Source organism: Cynara cardunculus (genome assembly GCF_001531365.2).
Source record: "Cynara cardunculus var. scolymus isolate 2C chromosome LG 3, CcrdV1, whole genome shotgun sequence".
Classification (NCBI taxonomy): domain Eukaryota; kingdom Viridiplantae; phylum Streptophyta; class Magnoliopsida; order Asterales; family Asteraceae; genus Cynara; species Cynara cardunculus.
In genome coordinates this window covers 9,713,010-9,736,087 of record NC_037530.1, presented here as the reverse complement: position 1 = coordinate 9,736,087, position 23,078 = coordinate 9,713,010, and the positions used below count along the sequence as shown (strand labels likewise).

Genomic DNA, 23,078 nt, shown 5'->3' with positions numbered 1-23,078 from the left:
TATTATTAAATATTTAATACAGCCACCAAACTTTTTCTAAAACAGTAACTTTTGCAAATCAATACACATTCTCTCATCTCAAAAAACATTAACTTAATGACGTAAATGTTAGTTTGATTTTCATTTTCATTTTAATCTTGTTTTAAAATTAATAAATAATATAATACACATTTAGGGGCCGTTTACCTAAACACTTACCCGGTAAACACTTACCGGTAAAATTCAACACTATCACTTACTTTCCAGGTAAGATTTTATTCACTAAAACGCATCGTATGTAACAATTTATCCCGGTAAGCGTTAACCATGGTAAGAGTCCTCGGCCTCACTCGGTCTCTATTCTTGCTTTAGCTCTTATCGGGTAAGATTTTTAGTCCTTGCCATATTCATCCGATAAAGTGAAGTGACTTGGTAAGTGCTTACCCGGATAAGCGTTTGGTAAACGGCACCTTAGTTTTTTGTACAAGACCATCAAAATGTGGAGGACCGGTCCGACATGTTTGATGATATGCATGAATCAAGAAGGAAGCAATGAGAAAGATGGCATTAACATCTTCTACAATCCATACAAAGATTACCTTTCAAGAAGAACCTCTTCTTGTTACAAAACCTTACTACTACCCAACTTCATATGCCCGGATTGAAGAAACTCCAACTACTGACCGATTTTAGTCAGCCAGCCATGTTCTCATGTTTCCTAGGATTGCGTAAAGAACGACGGCTAACCTTGTTATGCGTGTTCACCGTTTCTAAGAAGAGCATTTCTGGTTCCTTTTCTTTGCAGTCCTGGCAAGGGCATTACATATCTGTTTTTTCCGTTTGGAGGCGATGGTGCGGGTTGTGTTTGTCGGTTTGGTGGGGATTAAGTGCCCGTTACCTTCATCATCATCCTTGCTATGACCTTGTAGAGCATCTTTCACAAAATATCTTAACCTCCAGAGAGTAGATTCACTCTGAACAACATGTAATAATACAGTGGTTATGTATAAATTACCAGAACAAAGAATTTAAGTTCAACTATGTTTTCAACTCTCAAGTTACACTCGTTTTCCTTTCATTTCAAAATGATAAAAGTAACAATTTTTTTTGGTAACCTCGAGTGTCCTGGCCGGCTTGCATGTGGCCCTAAAGTTGAAAGCCTGTAAAATCCCAGTGCCCCACGAGACTCAAACTAGCAACCTATACGCTCCAGCGCTTAGTCTCTATGTGCCGGTTGAGTTTGCCTCAGGTTTAAAAGGGTTATGAATTGCAGACCTTGTTAGAGGTAAATGGAGGTGGGCCCCACGAAATGAATATGATGAATCAAAGAAAATTGTAACCACAAGAGTGGTGCCTGATTGGTTTGAGCTTGGCTCCAAAGGTCAAAAGTACATGGAGGTCTCAGGTTCAAATCCAAGGAGGAATAAAAATCCCCTTATGGCCACGGAGATTCAAATGCGGTGACTCCTCCGGGCTATTTACAAAGCAGGTGGTCGCCCAGGGATTAGTCGGCTCACATAGCGGGTTGGATATCCAGGTTAATAAAAAAAAAATTGACTAAATGAATAAAGCCTAATTAATTCTCTCCGTCCTGTGTTTAAGTGTTTTGTTTTAACTATTTTTCAAATATCTGAATACCCTCTATTTACAAATAGAGAAATCTTACAAACCCAAATCAATGCCAACTTTATTTGTAAAATGTTGATAATTTCAAATTGGAATCATTCTAGAGAAGAAAATGTTGGCAATTTTAAAAGATATCTGAAAAAGAAAAACATAGTAGTTTTCATGGTATGGTGGGTGTACTAGTGAAGATTAAGGTTGGAAACATGGGAAGATGTAATATATGTATGTGGTTAGAAATAAAGTGAAGGTTATGTGATAACCTGAGCATCAATGTCAAGGTCGACCTCTACTGCTGTTGCATGAAAACTTGGGTTATGCTGAGCTACAATATCGAGTGCCTTGCTAAGATCTTCAGGACACAACTGTGTGAGAGCTATCCCAAGGTTTCTTTTGTCTTCAATCGACATTTTCCTGAATAGATTTTACAGAATGTTTCACAAATCATAAAGCAACCCATGGCTAAGAGTTGAAAAGTTGTTCTTGGCAGAAACAATATCTAAGGAAGTACTCCGTCCCAAGAAAATTACAATGTTAGACTTGGCACATAGTTTATGAAAATTCTTTGACTAATAATCAAATACCCTCTTTGAAAAAGAAAAAAAAAACTTATGGATCATAAACCAAAGAAAATGTTGCATTTTTTTAAACAGAGGGAGTACTAAAATAAAATCATAAACCAGTGAAGAACTCTACAGGATAGTTGAACACAGAATTTAATAATGATTCAATGAATCATGTTCAAACAAAAATAATGGTTCAACAAATCTTCACATTTTATTTCACTTTTTTGATGTATCCCCCTTCCCATGCTTGGATATATAAAAATGAAGTCGTAATATGAAACTTTGAACTCACTCCGGCTCCTATAAGAATTGATATATAGGATTTGGTTCATTGTTTACTCTGTCTTAGGTTTTATGTCTTAATATCCAAACATGAATGAGAGTAAAGGGCTAAAACAATGAAAAAGAACCTGCATTTCTGAACCACTGTTTCTCTTAACCCTTCCAAGTGCATATCGGCTTCATAAAGCTGAAATATAAAAAATGTTGGTTCAACTCTTAGCTATGCAACACATCATACCATGACCTTTCAAACGTCAAATGTGTAACTTCTGAAAGAGCTATTATTCATGTATGAATATATGTTTTAACTTCCGAGAAAAGATAACTCTTTTACCTCGTTACTTAGATCCCTAGCCATTTTAGCATGAGCTGCCTCTTGCACACGCTGCATGTTCAACTGTGCTTCTGCTTCCTCCTCCCCTCTTCTTTTTTCCTGCTCATACCACATAAATAGATCGTATCCAAATTAAGTACTAACGTATCTCCTCAAAGTACAAAATTAGTGATGTAAAACCTCTTATTTATTGCATTCACTTTTCTAGTTTTCTTATAAATGTTTTAACTTCTTAATTCTATTCAAAAGCTTTACAAACATTAACAATTACCTCTTCATTAACCCTTGGTAAGAATTGAAGCCATTTCTCTTCAAACTTCTCCAACAAAGTTTTGGCCATCGCATGAACATCGCTTTTATCGTCATTATATTTCATGGCATTCTGAAAAATCAACCTCACATCTGAACATATATCCGAAACATGTTTATATTCAGTACCATCCTTGGCCTCCATTTGATTTTTTATTGTACTGAAGTCCATTGGCCTGTCGATCACCTGATACACACCATCCTTTAATAAACCAATGCAAGAAACAGTGATTCTCAAAACAACGGCAATGACTGTCAACAATCACCCTTCACAGCATTTCTTCCTCTCTATATGTCCCACTCTCATAGTTGGTTTTCCAAAAAAATACTTAACTCACCTGGATGGATGATTGACCAGGGATAGAAAAATTTTCCCCATGTCAGGCTGGTTAGGCTCTCATAAAATATCTGTTGGTCAATTTGTTTGTTCAGTTTCTATATGGACCAATTCCTTGCATATAGCATAGCAGTTAAATCTATCGGACCAAATATGGATGGATACAGATTTGTACGATAAAAAGTAGCATCCATAATTATATATGGAGGGGCTCCCACACACACACACATATTGGAAAACAAGGAGGTTCAAATAAGAAAGGCCAAAAGGTTAAGAACGTAGGAATAAATGATTCATATGTGAAACATTGGTAAACCCAAAAAAATTACTTGAAGATGCATATGAGAACCAATGTTTCACCTGATTTGAAAGGCCAAAAGGTTAAGAACATAGGAATAAATGATTCATATGTGAAACATTGGTAAACCCAAAAACATTTATTTGAAGATGCATATGTGAACCCATGTTTCCTTTTACCAATGTTCACATATGATCATATATTCATACATTCTTAACCTTTTTACCTTTCTCATTTGGACCTTTTCCCCTACTGGAAAAAACAGATGAGAACCAAATAAATGTTGAGAACAACCCATCCAAATCATTCACTGAGTTTCATTTTTGACTATGATTCAAAGTGGTATTATTGTTCATGTGTGTGTGTTTCTTATATGAAACATATGGACATGTTTTGTTTCACATGTGAACCTATTCTGTGTGTTTCATATGAAACAACACCAATGTTTCACCTGAATTGAAAAGCTCACAAAGCTGAACTGATCAAATACCTTTGATGCATGAAACTTGAAGACAATGAAATGGGCTCTATATAAAGAAAATGATCAAGTTCCCTGAAAATATGAGTGTTGGTATTGCAAGAAAAATGAGCACCATGTCTAAGTCGAGTAATTCAAGAAGCAAATTGCTAGGGCACTAGAGATTTCTAATAGCTTCGTCTTAATATTCATCTTCCGACAAACAAAGGACTTCTGTTGAGTGGCGCCATGGTCATTGCTCTCTGGTGGGCATGCGTTTATTCGATTGTACGGGAAAATCAGAGGGTGCAGTCAAACAAGAACATCAAGAGACATGAATAAACATAAAGAAAAAAATCGAGGAAGTACTGAAGGACATTACCTCGTAATAGTCACGCAATCCAAGACCTTCAACATCTACAGGTTGCATAAATGGCCAGGCCCACTTGTGCTGTGTGATCTGTAATGTGATGTACATACAGCAAATTTGAATCAATGATTAAACCTTACATAGAATTAAGACTGGATGAATTTTCAATCATTCTCCAAAAAACTCTCTAATTGTTTTAAAAATGTACTTTGGATTAGGTGATATTGCATTCTTTTTATAGCATACATGAGTTTACATATAAATTAACTTGATCCATATATGACAAAAATACAAATAATAAAGGAGAGTATCCTCAATCAAGAAAAAGAGAGTATGAAAGCATCATCGCTAGTACTTGGAAAGCTTTCATTTCACCCTGTTAAATTCTTGACTTATAGGCTCCGTAATACTTCCCACACCATTGCCACAACGATAGTTTAATAAATATATATTGGACCGAAATTGGCTCAGAAATTGGATAAGGATCAAGATGCTGTCAGGGGACATGGCTGACTCAACTGCCCCATTGAACCACAAAAAATGTAGCAAAAATAGTTTAATGGAGTATGGAGCTGTTTGAAGTTATAGACTTTTATGTTTGAATTAATGGATTTGTCATGTTGCAATCTAAGATCCAGTTAGTATAACATGATTGGCAAATAAAATATAAATGTGATATAGTTGTGAGATCATCATAACGGACAACACTTAAATTTTGCCAGAACATAGAGGAGATTGCTTAAAGATGATAGTTTTAGTAAACACAAGGTTCAGAGGTAAAAGTAAACATAAAATGACAGTAAAAGAACTTCATCCTGGTAAATTATTTATATCATCCGAAGGAACCTATCAGATAAAGCTTATAACCTGCCGCAGAACTGAGCCAAATTGGCGCATAATCTCCTGCATTCTCTTAGCAGCAGCTGCCTCTCTACGTGCTGCATCCTGTTGATGTTTCTTAAATCCTGGAATATGCTTTACCTTGTCTTTATCCTTCACAAGCGAGCTTTTCTGAGAAGCACTGGATTGTTTTTTGCTTAAATTCAAGTAGAACTGCTCAACCTCATTTACTCTTTGCTCAAGCTGCAAGCAAGCATAGAGGGAATAAGATTCCAAGAACCCACAGTAGCAATTACAAGTTTCTAGTTCCGCTTACATGAACCAGGCCAGAATTGCTAATCAAATGGCATCCTGTTGAGTCTTGATGTGAAGGATCACCAAAAGTAGTAGAAAAAAGGCAGCCATACCCATCAAAAGTACATTACTTGGATTTGTGACAAAGTGTAAAAAGGATAAACAGTCTCTCCGTTCCAAGAAAAGTAATACATTCTAATTTTTGAAGTCTTATGCAATGTTCATTTCCAAAATTGGTCCAGATTTTTGAAAGATTAACACCAACATGTTTCCTTTCATTGTATTTGTCTACAGAGTTAAACATGTTTCACATATTCTCGTTGAAATCACAAAAATCATATCACATAAAAGTAAAAGTTCAGGCCCTTTTAACCCCAAAACCCAGATTGACATATTGTGCTTCTTCTCATAAGATCAAAAGGGTCTAAAGGGATGAAAGGCAACAGTAGATAAGTAAAACAATAACTTCACAAGCACCATAAGATGACAAACAAATCAAAACCCCTCACCAACAATATCAATAATCAAAGAGGCATTATATTCAATCACTTGGAGGCCGGGGTATACATAGCAACACAATATTTTTGGACCCAAAGAAAACAGACACAAGCATAGACATAATTAAATTGAACCAACAGAAAACAGCATAAAATGCAAGTGATACAAATTACACGATTCAACATACTTGTAGATCAAGTAAGAAAAGATCCATGTCTCACCTGCTCAACCTTGGTGAATAGATCATCTACTTGACGCCCAATATCATCCACAGTGGCGGCATTATTTTCCTCCATCTTCTCTATTCCATCATCTCCAATATCCAATATCAGTTGTTCTTCCATTTCCTTCTTGTTGATACAAAAAAAAAAAACTAAAAACTAGAAATAAAAATCATACCAACAAAATAGTAGCCTTTCTTACAACAAGAGCACAATAATTAACAACTTGTCATAGAGATCTTCACCGGTTAAAATTAACATGATTGTAATTTGGTAAAAGAGTCCCTGTCTTGGGCTCTATACCATTCCCGTATATATAGAGGAGGTTGCACAATCAAACTCTAAACCTAGAGAATTGTATGATTAGGAAAATATACATCATCCATAAATAACAAATATATCTACTATCAATGATTACAGCAACTATTTGAAAAAACAAACCAAAATTATCGTAATCTATTTACTTGATACCGAATATAGCGTCGTAATTGTGCACAAACTTGTTCGACTTATACTGTCATGTTTACTGCCATTTGTAACTCAAATTGAACTGATAATTACACAAGTAAACACGCCTGCGGATCATACAAGAGCTTTCAGAACATATAGAAAGAGATTCGCACCAGTATGATTATTTGAAGGATAAATCAGCAGGATGAGATAGAGAGAGATGTGTCAACTCATCCTTGCAATCTTTCGTCACTGCTCCAGAGCAAGCATACAGGGGGAGATACGCCACAGTCACTACGCCGTCAGCGTAAAAACTACTGACCGCCGTTGAAAATCGGAGAAAGTGTATGGCCGGCGAGTTACTGAGAGGAGTTTGGTGTTAGAAGCCGTAGAGGTTTGTCGCTTCAATCAATTTCTTGACGACTCAAAGACACCAAAAGTTTACAGTTTGGTCCCACAACTTTAAGTAAATGTAAAAAGACCCCTGTTATTATCAATATTTGCTTTTAGGCACCAAAGGTAATAAAATTATCATTTTGATCCCATTTTCTAGTTTTCTCTTTTTATACCATATGTGAATATTTTTTTTGGATTTTTTTTGGTGCTATTTAAACTTTGGTAACACCCCACAATTTTCCACTTTTAGTTAATAAGGTTCATATAAAATATCCTTTGTACATGACCTAAACAACAGGATATCTTACGTACAGACTTGTTGAAGTAGTTCAACACATTGTTGTACGTCGAACGGATTGTGGAAGTTTCCCTTCTTTCAAATCGTGACATGATTCATTCACATGGAAGTTGTGTCTATATGAGATCTGTTTTCAAGATTTCATGTAACTATGCCATCACATTATTAGTGTTACCTTCATGACGCACATCTTATTCTATACCAGCATAACCACAATGCAATGAAAAATTTAATATTATAGGTTCCAAACAATTTGATGATTGCATGTCATTACATCAAAGAACTTAGGGAATGTTTGGTTAAAGGTATTGAGGGGTAAGGAATGAGAATGATAATGGAAATGCTGTTTTATTTGAGAATGAGTCAATTATCCCAAACCCATTAATTTTTATACATGACCAAATTGAGGGAGCGAAAGATCGTGCGAGAAGAAGAGTTAAGGTAAGAAGCATGAGAAAAGATCTAGACCCTTGATCACCTTTAATCTCAAACTCACCCATGAATCGCACTTGATACAGGGTTTGATCCGGTGTATCTTGATGCATCTCATCCTAATGTTCATCCAATAATGGAGATCTCTTCCTACGTTTCTCATCTTAACTCTCGTTCTCACTCAAACTCAATCCAATTGGGGGGAATGAAAATTTTACTCCCCCTCAATTCTCTTTAAACGTGTCATATGCTTTATAAGTTAAAATGGCATGCTTTAACATCAGCTATGAATTAGTCAATCATATAAATAGTTCTTGTTAGTTTAGTTGTTAGTAAGAACTCATATTGTAATATTTTAGAGAGAGAAACATGTTATAGAGAGAGAAACAATCAATGACATGATAATTTGAACTTTAATTGTTGTTCTTGATTGTTTAGATACAGTGTTACTTGATCATTGTGGGATCAACAATGATATATAGTGTCGTAAACGAACCGAATGTTTACCATACCGTTCGTAAATCTTGTGGCGAGAAGTTCGTTTATTTAATAAAGAAGGAATATGAACACATGTTTTTGTTAGTTTGATTAAATGAACGAACATGAACAATGGTCTCTTTCGTTCATTTTACGTTCGTTTATTTTATGTTTGTTTACGACGTTTTACATTTGTTTATGTATATAAATATATTTATATGTTATGACATTGATATGTGAAACCATTAATTAAATTGAATTTTTAGAATTCTTTTTTTAACTCTCCTATATATTTGGTTTTCATTTTGTTATTTTATTTTTTAATAACGAAATGATTAATAGTGGTGGTTGCTTTTAGTTCATTTGTAGGGTTGTTCATCGGTTGACATCCAATGGATGTGATGAGAACCGAACCGATCCAATCATTCATTGGATGTTGGATTTGTTCAATCGATCCAATCCAATCCAATGGATGATTAGATCTGTTCAATTCTATCCATTGGATTTCCTTATTGCATATCCATTGGATCGGATTGGACCCAACCAATATTAATCGGATTGGATCCATCTGAAATCCAATGGACGATCTGATCGGATCCATCCAATGTTTTAAATCCGATTTATAATAATTGATATAATATTTCAAAATACTTAATTTCATCCGTTCAATCATTAGTGTACTAAAAAAAGTAACTAAAAACATACAATTATCATTGTCAAGTCTCACCCATACATATTGGGAAGTGGAAAGTAGAAACATTAAGCTACTAAAAACTAAGGCCCTGTTTGTTTTTACCTAAAAAACACTTAATACCCTCTTATGTCTGAATCGGACAGACCTTAGGGTATTAAGTGTGTTTGTTTTTTTTTCAATTAAGAGCTTAAAAGCTCTGATTATGTCTGAATTATTTAGAGGTAACATTTTCACTTAAAACCTCTTAATTGCTTTTAGAGTTTCCAATGCTTGCAAAGAAAGCTTAGATTTCAATGATTCAGATTTCAGATTTCAGATGTAAAAACAAACAGTCTGACTGATTCAGATTTCAGACTTCAGCACCACCTCTTAAAATTTATAAGTGAATTCAGACTTCAGACTTAAGCACCTCTTAAAAAACAAACGCCACCTAAATAATAGAAATATTGTCTGCAACCTCAAGACCGGAAGTCCACAACAACTCAGTCCACTCTAATTTCTCCATCTCCAACCAACATTTCTACAAAATTAAAAAAAATGTAAATTAATATGTCATGACTAAACACTTATAAAATAAACGAAAATATATTATACATGGGCACACATTTACTTACTAGCTTTCAACGCTTTAACTTCGTCATTTGTGCCCTCAACATCAATTGATGTTGTTTGTCGGATCCAATTTTGGGTACAAATTAATGCTTGTACTGCTTTAGAAGTTAAACAACTCCTATATGGATCGATAACATGGCCATCGGTAGAAACCGATTCTGATGCAACGGTCGATATAGACATAACAAATACATCATGTGCAATCATGGAAAGAATCTTAAACCTACTCGCGTTCTTTTTCCACCACTTCAACACATCAAAATCATGTTGTAAGAGCAATACAAAATAAAGTTAAAACAAAAATGCAACAATTAGAAACATATTAGAAACTCATAATGAAAACAAAAATGCAAACCTGATACGTAGTTTCACAAGCTTCAATGAGATATTTGTCAGTTTCGGTTTTGTTTTCTGAGGAATCGACAACTCTTTTAATCTAGGATTAGCACACTATAGCCACAAGCAGAAACGGGTTCAAATCTTCCATTTTTCCCCAATACTTGGCATACTTTTTCTTCATTGAGATAGCCATTTCCCTCTAACTTATTTTCAAGTTTATTCTCGCTCCAGAATTTCAAATGACTGTGAATAAAAGAAACCCGCTCTAAAAATTGATCAGATATGACGAACTTAGACCCGAAGAATCTTAAAGTGCAATCATAAATAATCTTCAAAAACTTCACAAATAACTTAGGAGCATCCCACCAAAGGGCCTTTGGCCTAGCGGTATCGTAGTTTTTCGCCTTCTAGGAGGTCAGGGGTTCAAACCTCACCATAGGTGAGGAGGGTGTGTGAGTTTATTTGTTGCATTTGCCGTATATAAATATTATATACTTCAAAAAAATAAAAAAACTTAGGAGCATCCCAAAGTTGAAAACAAATTATTCATTTCACAAAACTATCAATTATCTTGAAATAAGATTGAGTTTCATCATCTCACATTGATGGAAAAATGATAATTTGGAAGAAGATGAATGATATATAAAGAAGTGATGGATGTTTTGAAATCTATAACCATCGGTGGAATCAAAACCAACCAAATGGTAAAATTATAGTGCGAAACACAGTTAAAATATCATGCAAAACACAAAGTTAAAAATAAATTAAAGTATAAAAGTAAACAAACACAAGATTGATGTTGCACCCAAATAGTTGAGCAATCTTTGTTTCTTGAATTGTGGTTGAGTTTTTTTTTTAATCTCATATTGATGGAGATATGAAAGATTGATAATGAATGATATGTATATGAAAAGTGGTTGAGATGCCTTTGTGACAACTAATGGGGTTGGCTCCCTTAAACTGATCATCTAAACCCATGCTGTTGACTCATTTTGACTGACCCTCCAAACTAATGAAATCCGTTCAATTTGGCCAACCCTTTTATTATGTTAATCTATATAAAAAAAAAATTAAATAAACATATATACCATTAATAAAATCAATATATCTCAATGTCAAATATCATCAAAATAATAGAAGAACCGAAGATGATTATATGGTATTGTGATATTTGAGTATTTATAATTACTTCTATTGATATTGAATTTGGTTATCCACATTGATGAGAATACAATGAAGCAAAATGACGCGAGTATATGAGTTCTGTTTTTATAGCCCACACTCTAAACGAAATACATTTGCATTTTATCCTAAGTAAATCAACGAATCACTTTCATCTTAATTTTTTTATATAATTTTTAAATAAACCAAATTCGTCACCGTGCAACGCACAGTAAAAAAGACTAATTGGTTTAAAATACAGATGAAACTTGAAAGCGAGTGATAACCAGAATGATCAAAGGTATAATATATTCAAACCTATTTGTTTGGTATGCTATTAAAAAGGACAAAATGCCTGATTTGACATAGTTTCATTTACAATCGTTTTAAACGACGTCGATTAAGTATTTAAATGAAGTAAAAATGATAATTATTTAAAACTATTAAAAAAAATAAAAAATTAGAAATTAAAATGTATGGGGGCATTCCGAGAATTGAACTCGGGACCTCTCGCACCCTAAGCGAGAATCATACCACTAGACCAAATGCCCGATTTGGGTTTCATAAATAAATTGAAATCCTTTGATTGATGAACGAAAACCCTTCTACAATTCCCAAAACCCTAAATAACTCTTGCAAGAAAGAACATTCAATCGGACTGTGAGAGAGATTTTGAGTTGAGAGTGTTTTGATTCACAGGAAATGGCAAGATCGATTCTTCTTCAACTGGTTCGATCTCAAACACGCCGCCATCTGAGTTCCCCTAAAATTCACACAGGTTTCTGTAACTTTTCTTCATTTCTGTTACAGTTTTGTTTCTGATTGAACTCTTGGTTGAAATTTTTTACCCTCTTGCTTTTTTTATCTGTGTATGTACATAATAATTCTTTGCTAGTACGGGTCAAACCATTATTTTTTGTGATTAGGATCGTTGTTGATACAAACCAATCAGCCCCAAATTGTTGTTATACTTTTGAGCCTCTGTGGTTTAGTATCGAGGAACCTGAATCTGACAAGTTATACTCAGTAATCTGATTGAAAAGTTTAGTAACATGAATATTTGCGTAGTTACTTTAGATTTAGGGTTAGACCAGGAAAAGGGTGCAATTTGTAGAGGTTTAGACAGCGAATGAGGGAATTTAGGTTATACATTGTAGATCATTGTTAAGAAGATATCGTCTGCAGCAAACCAATGATCACAGACTTGGTTAAACCTATATTTCTGTGATAACCTGTTTAAGGTGGGCACAGGCTTGTTAGATTCAATGAAATTATTCAGGTCTTTTAATCTGTTTCTTTTGTTGGTTTTGTAAAGCAATATTAGTTACTGATATGATATTATCAACTTATGTATGTCATATTTATATAGTCATCATAACTCTAGGCTAACATGAATCAAACACCATGAATTGATGATGAAAGTTTTGATGCAGAATGTCTTTGTTTGAGCTGTCCGTAAGTCTTATATGAGTTGATCTATCATGGTCGGATTTCTGAATCACAAGCAGAAGGAGAACTCGGGTGTCAAATCGTGCTTGGCCTTTAAATGTTTATTCTTCATTTTTCCAGCCGAACAGAGTTAAAAAATTTCTTTGATAGTATCCAGATTTCAACTGCATGATTGTTTTTGGTCATGTAGGTAATTTGTGTGTCTTGTTTGGCATGCAAAATGCATTCCTCGGGTGCCATAGATATCTTCATACTGAATGATATCACTAAGGAAGAAAGAATGACTTATATACACACACACACACACACACACACACACATATATATATATATATATATAGTGAAGGTTTCTTAGCATCTCACATGCCAAACCGCTTTGTGAAATGCAAATATATCGTTTCATTTCTTGCATTATCTCATGTCTTGACTTCTAGTTTTTGTGTATGACGGGCGACCATCTACATAATCATGTTAGAATCTTTATGAAACTGAAGTCCGTACTGTAACATGGATCTCACATTGTTTAAGTCTCATATGTGATCAATTCATTACTTATGTACATATATGATCCTCCAATTTGCAGGTGCTCGTTCTTATCTATTAAGACATGTGCATATAGTTAAAAATTACATTGATTCTTCTACAATTAGCCAAAAAATTAGCAACTATGTTTTGAGTACTCTTCTATTGTACTCCCTCCATCCCATAAAAATTATGTTTGATTAGACATAAAATTTTAGCATAAATGATTGATTATTATCTAAGGCCTTAAATGCTTAGTATTAATGACAAGATAGGAGAATCTTGTAGACCCAAATAAAAGTTATCAATTTTTTGTGGTGATGATAATAAGCAAGTACATAATTTGAACTTTAGAATCAAAATTATGGGAGATCCTAAGAAGGAATGTACTTCAAAGATGCGTTTGGTACTTAGACAAGACGGGACATGACCGGACTGGACAAGCAAGAGATTGAGATAGGCGAGTGAAAGAATTGTGGAAGGTTTTAGCGGTTTAATTTGATATGGGTAGTTTAGTAATTACCAATCTTGTCCAATCTCCCTGATCTTTGTTCCATCTACTTTGGTGGGGAAAAATGCATTTTGTCCTGTCCACTCAGTCCGTGGCATGTCCAAGTGTATTGTCGCACTTTGTTCTGTCTTGCCCCACATACCAAACGCACCCTAAGGAAACTGTTAATTCAGTATTATGCTTATATATCGGTATGCATAAGTTTGTATCTTCACCCACATTTTTCAACTTGTTCAGATTTCTACCCGCACAGATTCCGGGCATGGCAGGCTCAGAAGACTCTCGCACCCTACTTCAACCCTGCAAAACATCTTTCGGTTGTGCAGAGGAGATGGGCATCTCAGTCCTCTGCCACAGAAGATAGCAGCAAGATCACCATTGGACCTTCTAAAGGTGTCGATTCAGGGAAAGATGATAAAGATTCAGGAGTGGTTTATTATGGGCCGATTTCAAACACCATCAAGAAAGTTAAGCTTCTTTCTCTATCCACCTGCTGCCTATCTGTATCTTTAGGACCCGTCATAACCTTCATGACCTCACCCGACATGAATGTGATAATAAAAGGTGCAGTCGCATCCTCTGTTATATTCTTGAGTGCCTCCACAACTGCAGCCCTTCATTGGTTCGTGAGCCCTTATATTCACCGGCTCAGATGGCGGCCTGGTTCAGACACCTTCGAGGTAGACATGATGACATGGCTAGCGAGTTTTGTTCCTAAGACCATCAAGTTTTCTGATATCAGGCTACCTGACACTAACAGACCTTACGTGACGTTCAAGGCCAACGGGAACTTCTACTTTGTTGATGCCGATCACTGCCATAACAAGGCCCTTTTAGCAAGATTAACACCAACAGCAAAAGCAACCCAAGATTCGGCTCTCAAGAACTTGTGATCAGGATGGTGTGCTTTAACTTGGTTCGAGATATCTTATTTGGGATCCTTCTAGAATCAATTGGACATGGTTCAAGTTCCGCAAAATTTTTGAGCAAACTATCTTTTCTTTTCGCACACTTTGCACAAGCCGGTGGTCATTAAGTAAACCGTTCTACTCTTAGGGATAGACGCCAGGTCAGGTCAGGTCCGTGTATATCCCAACTCAGAGTGGAACATACCAGGCTTGTTTGGTTTGTTTCGTATTTCGAATTTTGAGCCTCTAGAAATAAATTTGGAGACAGATGATACCATATTGTGTTCGAATATTTGTCTTTTAGAAGCAGGGTTGTGTTTCCTTTGTTACAAGGAGCCTTTTGCTATGTTAACTACCTTTCCAAGTTATATTTGAATCTATGTATTTACCTTGCTTGCATTTTGCTATTTCTTGCTGCTTTACTACTTGTTCTTAGTTATATTGAAATGAAGCCTGATTTGAACCATCAATTGGACGGTTGATTTTTGGGAATTACTTCTTTTTTCTTTTTTGCAAAAAGGGGTTTATAACTAGCAACCCCGAGCTGGCATGTGAAAGATAAATTTGGTAAACCACACGGGTGGTGTCTGATTGGTTTGAGCTTGGGTTCAAATGTCAAAAGTATCAGGAGGTCCCAGGTTCAAATCCAATGAGGAATAAAAAACACTTTGTGGCCATGGAGGTTTAAATGCGGTGACTCCGGGTTATCTGCAAAGCAGGTGGTCGCCCTGAGATTAGTCGGCTCGCATAGCGGGTTGGATATCCAGGTTAATAAAGAAAGATAAATTCGGTATACATTGATCCCGTTAGGTTAGCGGCATTTGGCTAACTTAGTTTCTGAGTATATGTTTAGCTTAACAAAACACTAGTTGGATTAGCTTTTTAGGAGTTCTTTGACATTTTTTTTCCAATAATGCTGATTAATATTAAGGGGCCGTTTACCAAACATTTACCCGGTAAGTGTTTACCGGTAAAATTTAACATTAACATTTACTTATCGCGTAAGATTTTAGTCCACCAAAATGATATCGTATATAACAATTTTCCTGGTAAGTGCTTACCGTGGTAAGAGTCGTCGCCTCACTTACCGGGTAAGACTCTTGATTCTTGTCTCGCTCTTACCGGGTAAGATTCTTGATCCTTCCTTACTATATTCATCTGGTAAGGTAATATGATTTGATGTTCACTTAGGGGTCGTTTACCAAACGCTTATTCGAGTAAGTGAACACCAAGTCATTTTACCTTACCGGATGAATATGATAAGGATTAAGAATCTTACCCGGTAAGAGTGATACAAGGACCAAGAGTCTTATCCGGTAAGTGAAAACGATGACTCTTACCACGGTAAGCGTTTATCGGGTAAATTGTTGCATACGATACCGTTTTGATGGACTAAAATCTTATCCGATAAGTAAATGATAATGTTAAATTTACCGGTAAATGCTTACCGGGTAAGTGTTTGGTAAACGGCCCTTTACTCGAATAAACATTTGGTAAACGGCCTCTAATTGTTATATATTATTATTAATTAATATTAATTTTAATTACTAATTTTTAATTAATATTAAATTAATTTTAAATACCAGTTAATAATTAATTTTAGTTACTGATTAATACTAATTTTATTATAATTAATTTTAATTATAAATTATTCATTAGTATTAATTATTGATTATTTAGAATTATTATAAATTTAATAAATTATTTTTATATTATTATTGTTCGATACATTTAATCGTCAAAAAACAAATATAATAATTTTAAAAATGTCTTTATAAATTATATAAAAATTATAGTTATATATGTTTTTGTTTTATAAATAAATGAACTTTGTTAAATATTTTTCTAAAATATTTGATTACCTTTATTTTTATTTTTATTTTTATTATATGTAATTCGTTATTTAAAATTTTCATTTAATATAAATAATTTCTAAAATTTGTATCTGATTATACAAATCCAATTTTTTTAATATTATATATAAAATAACAAGAATACATCAAATTGAAATCTATTGATTAACTATATCATCATTTAATTTCTTTATCATCTAATTTGTATTAATTAACATATTATATTACTAGTGAATAGCTTTAAATATATTATGAAATGTTAAATTTATTTGTTTTTAAAGATGTCTTTTTGGTCATTTTACATTTTTCAAGTAGTTTATCAGCTAATTTTTTCCAAACGTATTTAGTTCATCAACTACCTTATCAGCCATCAGCTATTCAAGGTCGGAACACGACCGTTGTAGTCTGAGGGATCGAAATATAATATTACAAAAATTTATAGATCCAATGATACACACACAACTTTTTTTTGTTCTTTTTCCTATGATCTAATATTAAATTTTAGAGAAAATTTGTTAATGGAAGACTAAGGAGTCGTTTACCAAGTACTAACAAATCATATTGCCTTACCGGATGAACATAACAAGAATCGGGAATCTTACACGTAAGGATCAGAAGTCTTACCTTTGTAAGTAAAAGTGAGGACTCTTACCCGGCTAGTGTTTAATGGGTAAATTGTTGCATAAGATGTCATTTTGATGGAGCACAAATTTTAGTCAGCAAGGTAAGTAATAATGTCAAATCTTACCAGTAAGTGTTTATCAGATAAATGTTTGAGTAAACAGCCTCTAAAACTCAAAACCTTTACACTATTAACTGAAAAATTAAACATTATTTTTTATATCATTTAAAACCTCATGTTCGTTCATGTTCGTTTAAATATTAAATTTAATATATAATCTTTTATTTATTTAGTTTGAATTCAAATAATATTTATTTAAGTTTTAACTTGTTGGAATTTATTTAGAATTTTAAATTTTATCATCATTTTGTCTGATTTGAAATTTTTATCTTTTCACTTTCCCTCAAAAATCCTAGCCTCCAGATAATTGGTGCGTAATAGTTAATTGAATGACAGGTAATGATGTTCGTTTGTTTATGTTCGTTTAAGGTTGTTCGTTTAGCCCTGTTCGCTTACGTTCATTTAATATGTTAATAAACAAACATAAACGAACACGAACACACGTGATTTCTAACCGAACGAACACAAACACAAAAATTTTCGTTCGTTTACCGTTCGTGTTCGTTCGGTTAAGTTAAACGAACGAACATAAACAAGCCTCTATTCGTATTGGTTTGATAGGGTTATTTGGTTTCAACTAAAAAACATCAGATTTGAACTCAATTAATTTCACTATGGTAACCAAAAATCCAAATTTTTGGCAACCATGTTGTTGTTAATTGGTAGACGATGCAGTACAGAATTGTACTGTACAAGCAAGTAATGCTCGATGGAAACTATACACACAGCCTAAGCCTACCCAAGGCTAGCAGTAAAATAAACCAGAAAAAAGAAACTGAAAATGGCGCCTTGCTTATGCACATTGACTCCATTACCATCTCCTTCAACCTCCATATCCAAGTTCATATTAGATCAACCTTGCCTTTCAATCATACAAACCAAATGCTCCACCATTAAAGATCTTCAAATAATCCATGCCCAAATCATCAAGACCGGCTTAATCAAGGACACCATTGCCGCCTCTCGTCTCTTGGCCTTTGCAGCCACCTCCCCTGCGGCGGATATCAATTATGCTCTCATGCTCTTCGATCAAATTCAGAATCCTAATCTTTTTATTTGGAATACTATCATTAGAGGCTTCTCCAGGAGCTCGAACCCTCGCATGGCAGTATCTTTGTTTATTGACATGTTGATTCAATTATCTGTGGAGCCAGAAAGACGCACTTACCCTTCGGTTTTCAAGGCTTATGCTGAACTTGGTTTGGCACGAGATGGAGCTCAGCTTCATGGTAGAATTCTGAAACTAGGTTTACAATTTGATGTTTATATACGTAATAGCATTGTACACATGTATGCGAATTGTGGGTGTTTTGGTGAAGCACTTGAACTGTTTAGAGATGGTGAAGATATGGATGTGGTTGCTTGGAATTCAATGATCTTATCTCTTGCTAAATTTGGGAAAGTAGAAAATGCACGGGACCTGTTCGATAATATGCCTCAGAGAAGTTCTGTTTCTTGGAACAATATGATAAGTGGGTATGTAAGGACCGGGAATTGGGTTGAGGCCTTGAGTTTTTTTAGCATTATGCAAGCGGAAAAGATCAAGCCAAACGAGTTTACGCTTGTGAGTTTGTTAAATGCTTCTGCGCACTTAGCAGCATTGAATCAAGGGGAATGGATTCATGATTACATAAAAAAGAACAGAATCGAGTTGAATGTGATTATGGTTACTGCAATCATCAACATGTATTGCAAATGTGGGAGCATTGAAAAGGCATGGCAAGTGTTCGAATCAGCCTCTACAAAAGGATTGTCGTGTTGGAACTCAATGATCATGGGTCTTGCAATCCACGGGCGTGAGAATGAAGCAATCGAGTTATTCTCCAGGTTAGAGTCGTCCGAATTTAAGCCTGATGATGTAAGTTTCATCAGTGTTCTAATGGCATGTAGTCACTCTAGATTGGTCAAAAAAGCCAAATACTATTTCTCTTTAATGACCAAAAAATACAACATCAAACCGTCAATTAAGCACTATGGTTGCATCATAGATGTGCTAGGAAGAGCAGGGTTACTTAGAGAAGCAGAAATGGTCATAAAAAGTATGCCCATGAAACCAGATGCTGTCATATGGGGATCTCTTCTGTCATCTTGTAGGAGCTATGGAGACATAAAAATGGGAGAATGGGCTTCAAGGAATCTGCTTGATTTGGGTGTGGACGAGAGCTGTGGCCATGTGCTTTTGTCGAACGTTTATGCAGGTGAAGGTGATTTCGAGATGGCGATACAAGAGAGGATGCTAATGAAAGAAAAAGGGATAGAAAAGAACCCGGGATGTAGCTTAATTGAAGTGAATGGGGAAGTTCATGAGTTTCTTGCGGGTGGAAGGTTGCATCCTCAAGTCCAAGAGATCCGGTTGTTGTTAGAAAACTTGACCTTGAAAGTACGGGATATCAATTTCCACAACCACGACTTTTGATACAACTTTGGTATGCAGGACAGTACAAACTGGTGCGACATTATACTAATTAGGGAGACGAGGCAATAGTGGTAAGTTACTAAAAATTAGCTACATCAAATTAGCACATACTCATTGGTGCAACATAGCATGTGGGATGGGCAATGTATGAGATGTGCACTGAGGGGCAACAATAGGAATGGCAACAAAAAAAAACCGAAACCGATGGTGAAAACCGAAAATTTCGGGCCGGGTTCGGGGACATCTTATCGGGGACGGGGCGGGGACGAATTCGGGGATTCTAACGGGGACGGTGATCACCGGCCTAGCCCGACCCAATATTAATATATATGTATATATATAAATTTTAATTTATATACATACATACATATAGAGGAGCGATCAAATGAAACCGTCTCCATTTGTGTAAACAGTGTAAACTAATCTCATCCATCCATTTTCTTGATCGATGGTCAAGGTTAGTTTAATTTATTATAGGAAATTAAAAAAAAAATATATATATATATATATATATTAAAATTTTATTTTTATATCAGCAAATAGGGCAAAATTATAAACAAAATACATATTCTCTAACATCTCATGAATCTATTTCACCTTCATGAAACCTGTTTCATATACATTAATATTTTTATTTCACTCATGATTTGATGAATTCATTCCTTTAAGCCTTACAATCTTCAAGATTCTGGAGCAAATTACAATCTTCAAGATTCTGGAGCAAATTACAATCTTCAAGATTCTGGAGCAGATTCATCATGAACTCGTTTCATCATGCAATTATTTCATAACGAACCAAATACATTATGCACCCGTTTCACTACTCATTGTTCATTTACGTCATGAACCAGTTTCACCTTCATGAAACATGTTTCATGTATATTAATTTTCTTATTTCACTCATGATTTGGTGAATTCATTCTTTTAAGTCTTACAATCTTCAAGATTCTGGAGCAGATTCATCATGTACCCGTTTCATCATGCAATTATTTCATGATGAACCAAATACATTATGTACCCGTTTCATTTTTCATTTCACCTACTAAATGGATCAACTACACCATCAATGAAACGGGGTTCACCATGAAACCAGTTCACTACTCATTGTTCAATTACGACATGAACCAGTTTCACGTTCATGAAAATTGTTTCATGTACATTAATTTTTTTTATTTCAATGCTGATTTGATGAATTCATTCCATTATGCCTTACAATCTTCAAGATTCACCAGCAGATTCAATCGCATCACAATATATCAAGCTCAAATTTTTAGTATTATAATATAATTAAATATTTAAATGTTACCATTTATAAAATTTTCTTTATTACGTTTTTTAATTAAGATTTATTAATAATTTCCATATTTAATAGAAAATATTGTAAATGACCGAAATACTCTTATTGATTAAATTTAATTAGAAAAAAATAGAATCTTTCTATTAGTCGAAGTTAGTTTACACGGTTTCTTAGAAATGCACGGTTTTCATTTGAATGTGCCTCCATATATATATATATATATATATATATTATCACTAAAAGAAAATAATAACATTAAAATTTAAAACACTTTTATCCACTTTACCTCAACAACCCAAATAAAGCTCACCAAAAAGTCTAGTTTATTTGTCTAAAATCGTGATTTTAGTTGTATGATGTTTGAATTTCTGTTTAGTTTTATATTGTAATCTAATACATTGTCTGTAATTGGTTCGATTATGTTTGGGACATTTAAACTTACATCTTTAGTAAATGGCAAATTGCATGAAAAAGTAACGTACTTTAACTTGATTTCTATTTTGGGTAGCGTACTAACTTCCATTTTAGTACCTAAGATGTAAAGTTTTAAACATTTAAGTACCTGGGTAACTGGTTGAAGTATTAACCGATTATCATGCTGATGTGGCGAGTGATGTGGTATCCAACTCGATATTATTTGCTGACGTGGTCAGTGACGTGGATTTTTTTAAATCTAAAATTAGTTTTTTTTAATCTAAAATTAGTCTTCAAGTGGTTACCCGGGTACTTAAATGTTTAAAACTTTACATCATATGTACCAAAATGGAAGTTTTGAAAGTACGTCACCCAAAATAGGAATCAAGTTAAGATACGTTACTTTTTCATGCAATTTGCCCTTTAGTAAAATTGTAATTTACTTTTAATTGTGAAAATTAGCATATTGTAATTTTTTTCAGATTGGTTTCGGGGTTCGGTTTCAGGTTTGGGTTCGGTTATAACCAACAACGAAAAAGAAGATTTTTACCCTTAACGGGTTCTCCAACGGGGATTGGGGAAACCGCGGGGACCCGATGGGGATCCCCGATAAGATCCCCGACGGGGATCGGGACGGTTGCGAGGACGGTTTTAGCTATTAGTTTCGGAGACGGGAATACCAATACCCGTCCCGAGCCCGGCCCGTTGTCATTCCTAGGCAACAAATGATTGATCAAGTGACAAATAAAAAAAAATTACTACTAACCTTTTGTTTACTTATTGTTGAATGCAATATAATAGTTTGATTAATATTCATTAGAATGGTACTCATGCAATACAGTGAGATACATCTCGATTTAATTATCTTGAATTTTAAGTAATATGCATTAATAAACAATACTTAATGCATCAAAAATGGTTTTTAAGAGTTTTTGTCAAATCCTTTATAATATAGTATAGACAATAAGTCATGGTCATATTCGAAGCAGACATCCACCAAAATTTACCACTATACAAAACTTTAACCTTTCTATATACTATATGTAACAACCCACATTCTAAACCAATATGAATAATTAACATAATCCCAGATAACCATCTAACACTACCCAACGTTATATTGATTACATAACATGAGTAAATATGGGTTAACAAAAACTTTGTTTATTACAAATATACAACTATATAACATTGTTTTAAGTTTTTTCCTTGCCTTTGTCTTACGATGAATGGTGAACTGCAAAACAAATTAGTCCAACAACAGTACGTTAGACCAAAAGATCTAGTGAGTGTACAAAACTCATACAAACAACTTACATTCCAAACTAGAAGTTTAGAAAAAGGTTTGTGCAGATATATGCATTTTATCTATATTCTCTTACAGGATCTCTCTTTCTCGTGGTTACACCATCATTGCCACTTTCTCGCGATTACACCGCCATTACCACTCTCTCGCTGTTACACCGCCATTATATCTTCCTCGCGGTTACATCGCCATTACCACTTTCTCGCGGTTACACCACCAATATATCTTCCTCGCGGTTACACCGCCATTACCACCCTCTCTCGCGGTTACACCGCCATTATATCTTTCCCGTGGTTATATCGCCATTACCACTCTCTCTCGCGGTTACACCGCCATTATATCTTTCTCGCGGTTACATCGCCATTACCACTCTCTCTCGCGGTTACACCGCCA

General features: G+C 34.6%; 3 protein-coding genes and 1 non-coding gene across 6 annotated transcripts; 2 read left to right on the top strand and 2 right to left on the bottom strand.

The window, feature by feature from the left end:
• Nucleotides 1-532: 532 nt before the first annotated feature.
• On the bottom strand, nt 533-7,236 carry LOC112510544 (transcription factor GTE6-like). Of its 3 annotated transcripts, none has more exons than XM_025116003.1 (9): nt 7,032-7,236; nt 6,409-6,557; nt 5,423-5,638; nt 4,568-4,645; nt 3,056-3,280; nt 2,785-2,883; nt 2,579-2,637; nt 1,866-2,016; nt 533-953 (listed from the first exon to the last, which is right to left on the bottom strand). In XM_025116003.1, the coding sequence occupies exons 2-9, from the start codon at nt 6,529-6,531 to the stop codon at nt 750-752; spliced, it is 1,155 nt and encodes a 384-aa protein (XP_024971771.1). In that variant the 5' UTR covers nt 6,532-6,557; nt 7,032-7,236; the 3' UTR covers nt 533-749. The 3 variants fall into 3 exon arrangements, with proteins under 3 accessions (XP_024971771.1, XP_024971773.1, XP_024971772.1); XM_025116005.1 differs by having other exon boundaries at nt 6,409-6,537; XM_025116004.1 differs by having other exon boundaries at nt 6,409-6,534.
• Nucleotides 7,237-11,746: 4,510 nt separating this feature from the next.
• On the bottom strand, nt 11,747-11,818 carry TRNAP-AGG. The gene has a single exon. It is a non-coding gene; the product is annotated as a tRNA-Pro (tRNA).
• A 104-nt stretch (nt 11,819-11,922) lies between these two features.
• On the top strand, nt 11,923-15,050 carry LOC112509886. Its single transcript, XM_025115083.1, has 2 exons — nt 11,923-12,045; nt 13,987-15,050. The coding sequence occupies exons 1-2, from the start codon at nt 11,970-11,972 to the stop codon at nt 14,640-14,642; spliced, it is 732 nt and encodes a 243-aa protein (XP_024970851.1). The 5' UTR covers nt 11,923-11,969; the 3' UTR covers nt 14,643-15,050.
• Nucleotides 15,051-18,033: 2,983 nt separating this feature from the next.
• LOC112510158 (pentatricopeptide repeat-containing protein At2g42920, chloroplastic) lies at nt 18,034-19,669 on the top strand. Its single transcript, XM_025115475.1, has one exon. The coding sequence runs from the start codon at nt 18,034-18,036 to the stop codon at nt 19,666-19,668; it is 1,635 nt and encodes a 544-aa protein (XP_024971243.1). The 3' UTR covers nt 19,669.
• Nucleotides 19,670-23,078: the final 3,409 nt, after the last annotated feature.

What these genes read in the sequence shown, in the direction of transcription:
- LOC112510544 (XM_025116003.1), bottom strand. Translation starts at nt 6,531, where the DNA reads ATGGAAGAACAACTGATATTGGATATTGGAGATGATGGAATAGAGAAG. An exon ending in TATTCACCAAGGTTGAGCAG is followed by an intron (nt 5,639 to 6,408) that starts GTGAGACATGGA and finishes GCTTGCTTGCAG; the next exon opens with CTTGAGCAAAGAGTAAATGA. An exon ending in ACAGTGGTTCAGAAATGCAG is followed by an intron (nt 2,017 to 2,578) that starts GTTCTTTTTCAT and finishes AAATCTATTCAG; the next exon opens with GAAAATGTCGATTGAAGACA.
- LOC112509886 (XM_025115083.1), top strand. Translation starts at nt 11,970, where the DNA reads ATGGCAAGATCGATTCTTCTTCAACTGGTTCGATCTCAAACACGCCGC. An exon ending in TTCCCCTAAAATTCACACAG is followed by an intron (nt 12,046 to 13,986) that starts GTTTCTGTAACT and finishes CAACTTGTTCAG; the next exon opens with ATTTCTACCCGCACAGATTC.
- LOC112510158 (XM_025115475.1), top strand. Translation starts at nt 18,034, where the DNA reads ATGGCGCCTTGCTTATGCACATTGACTCCATTACCATCTCCTTCAACC.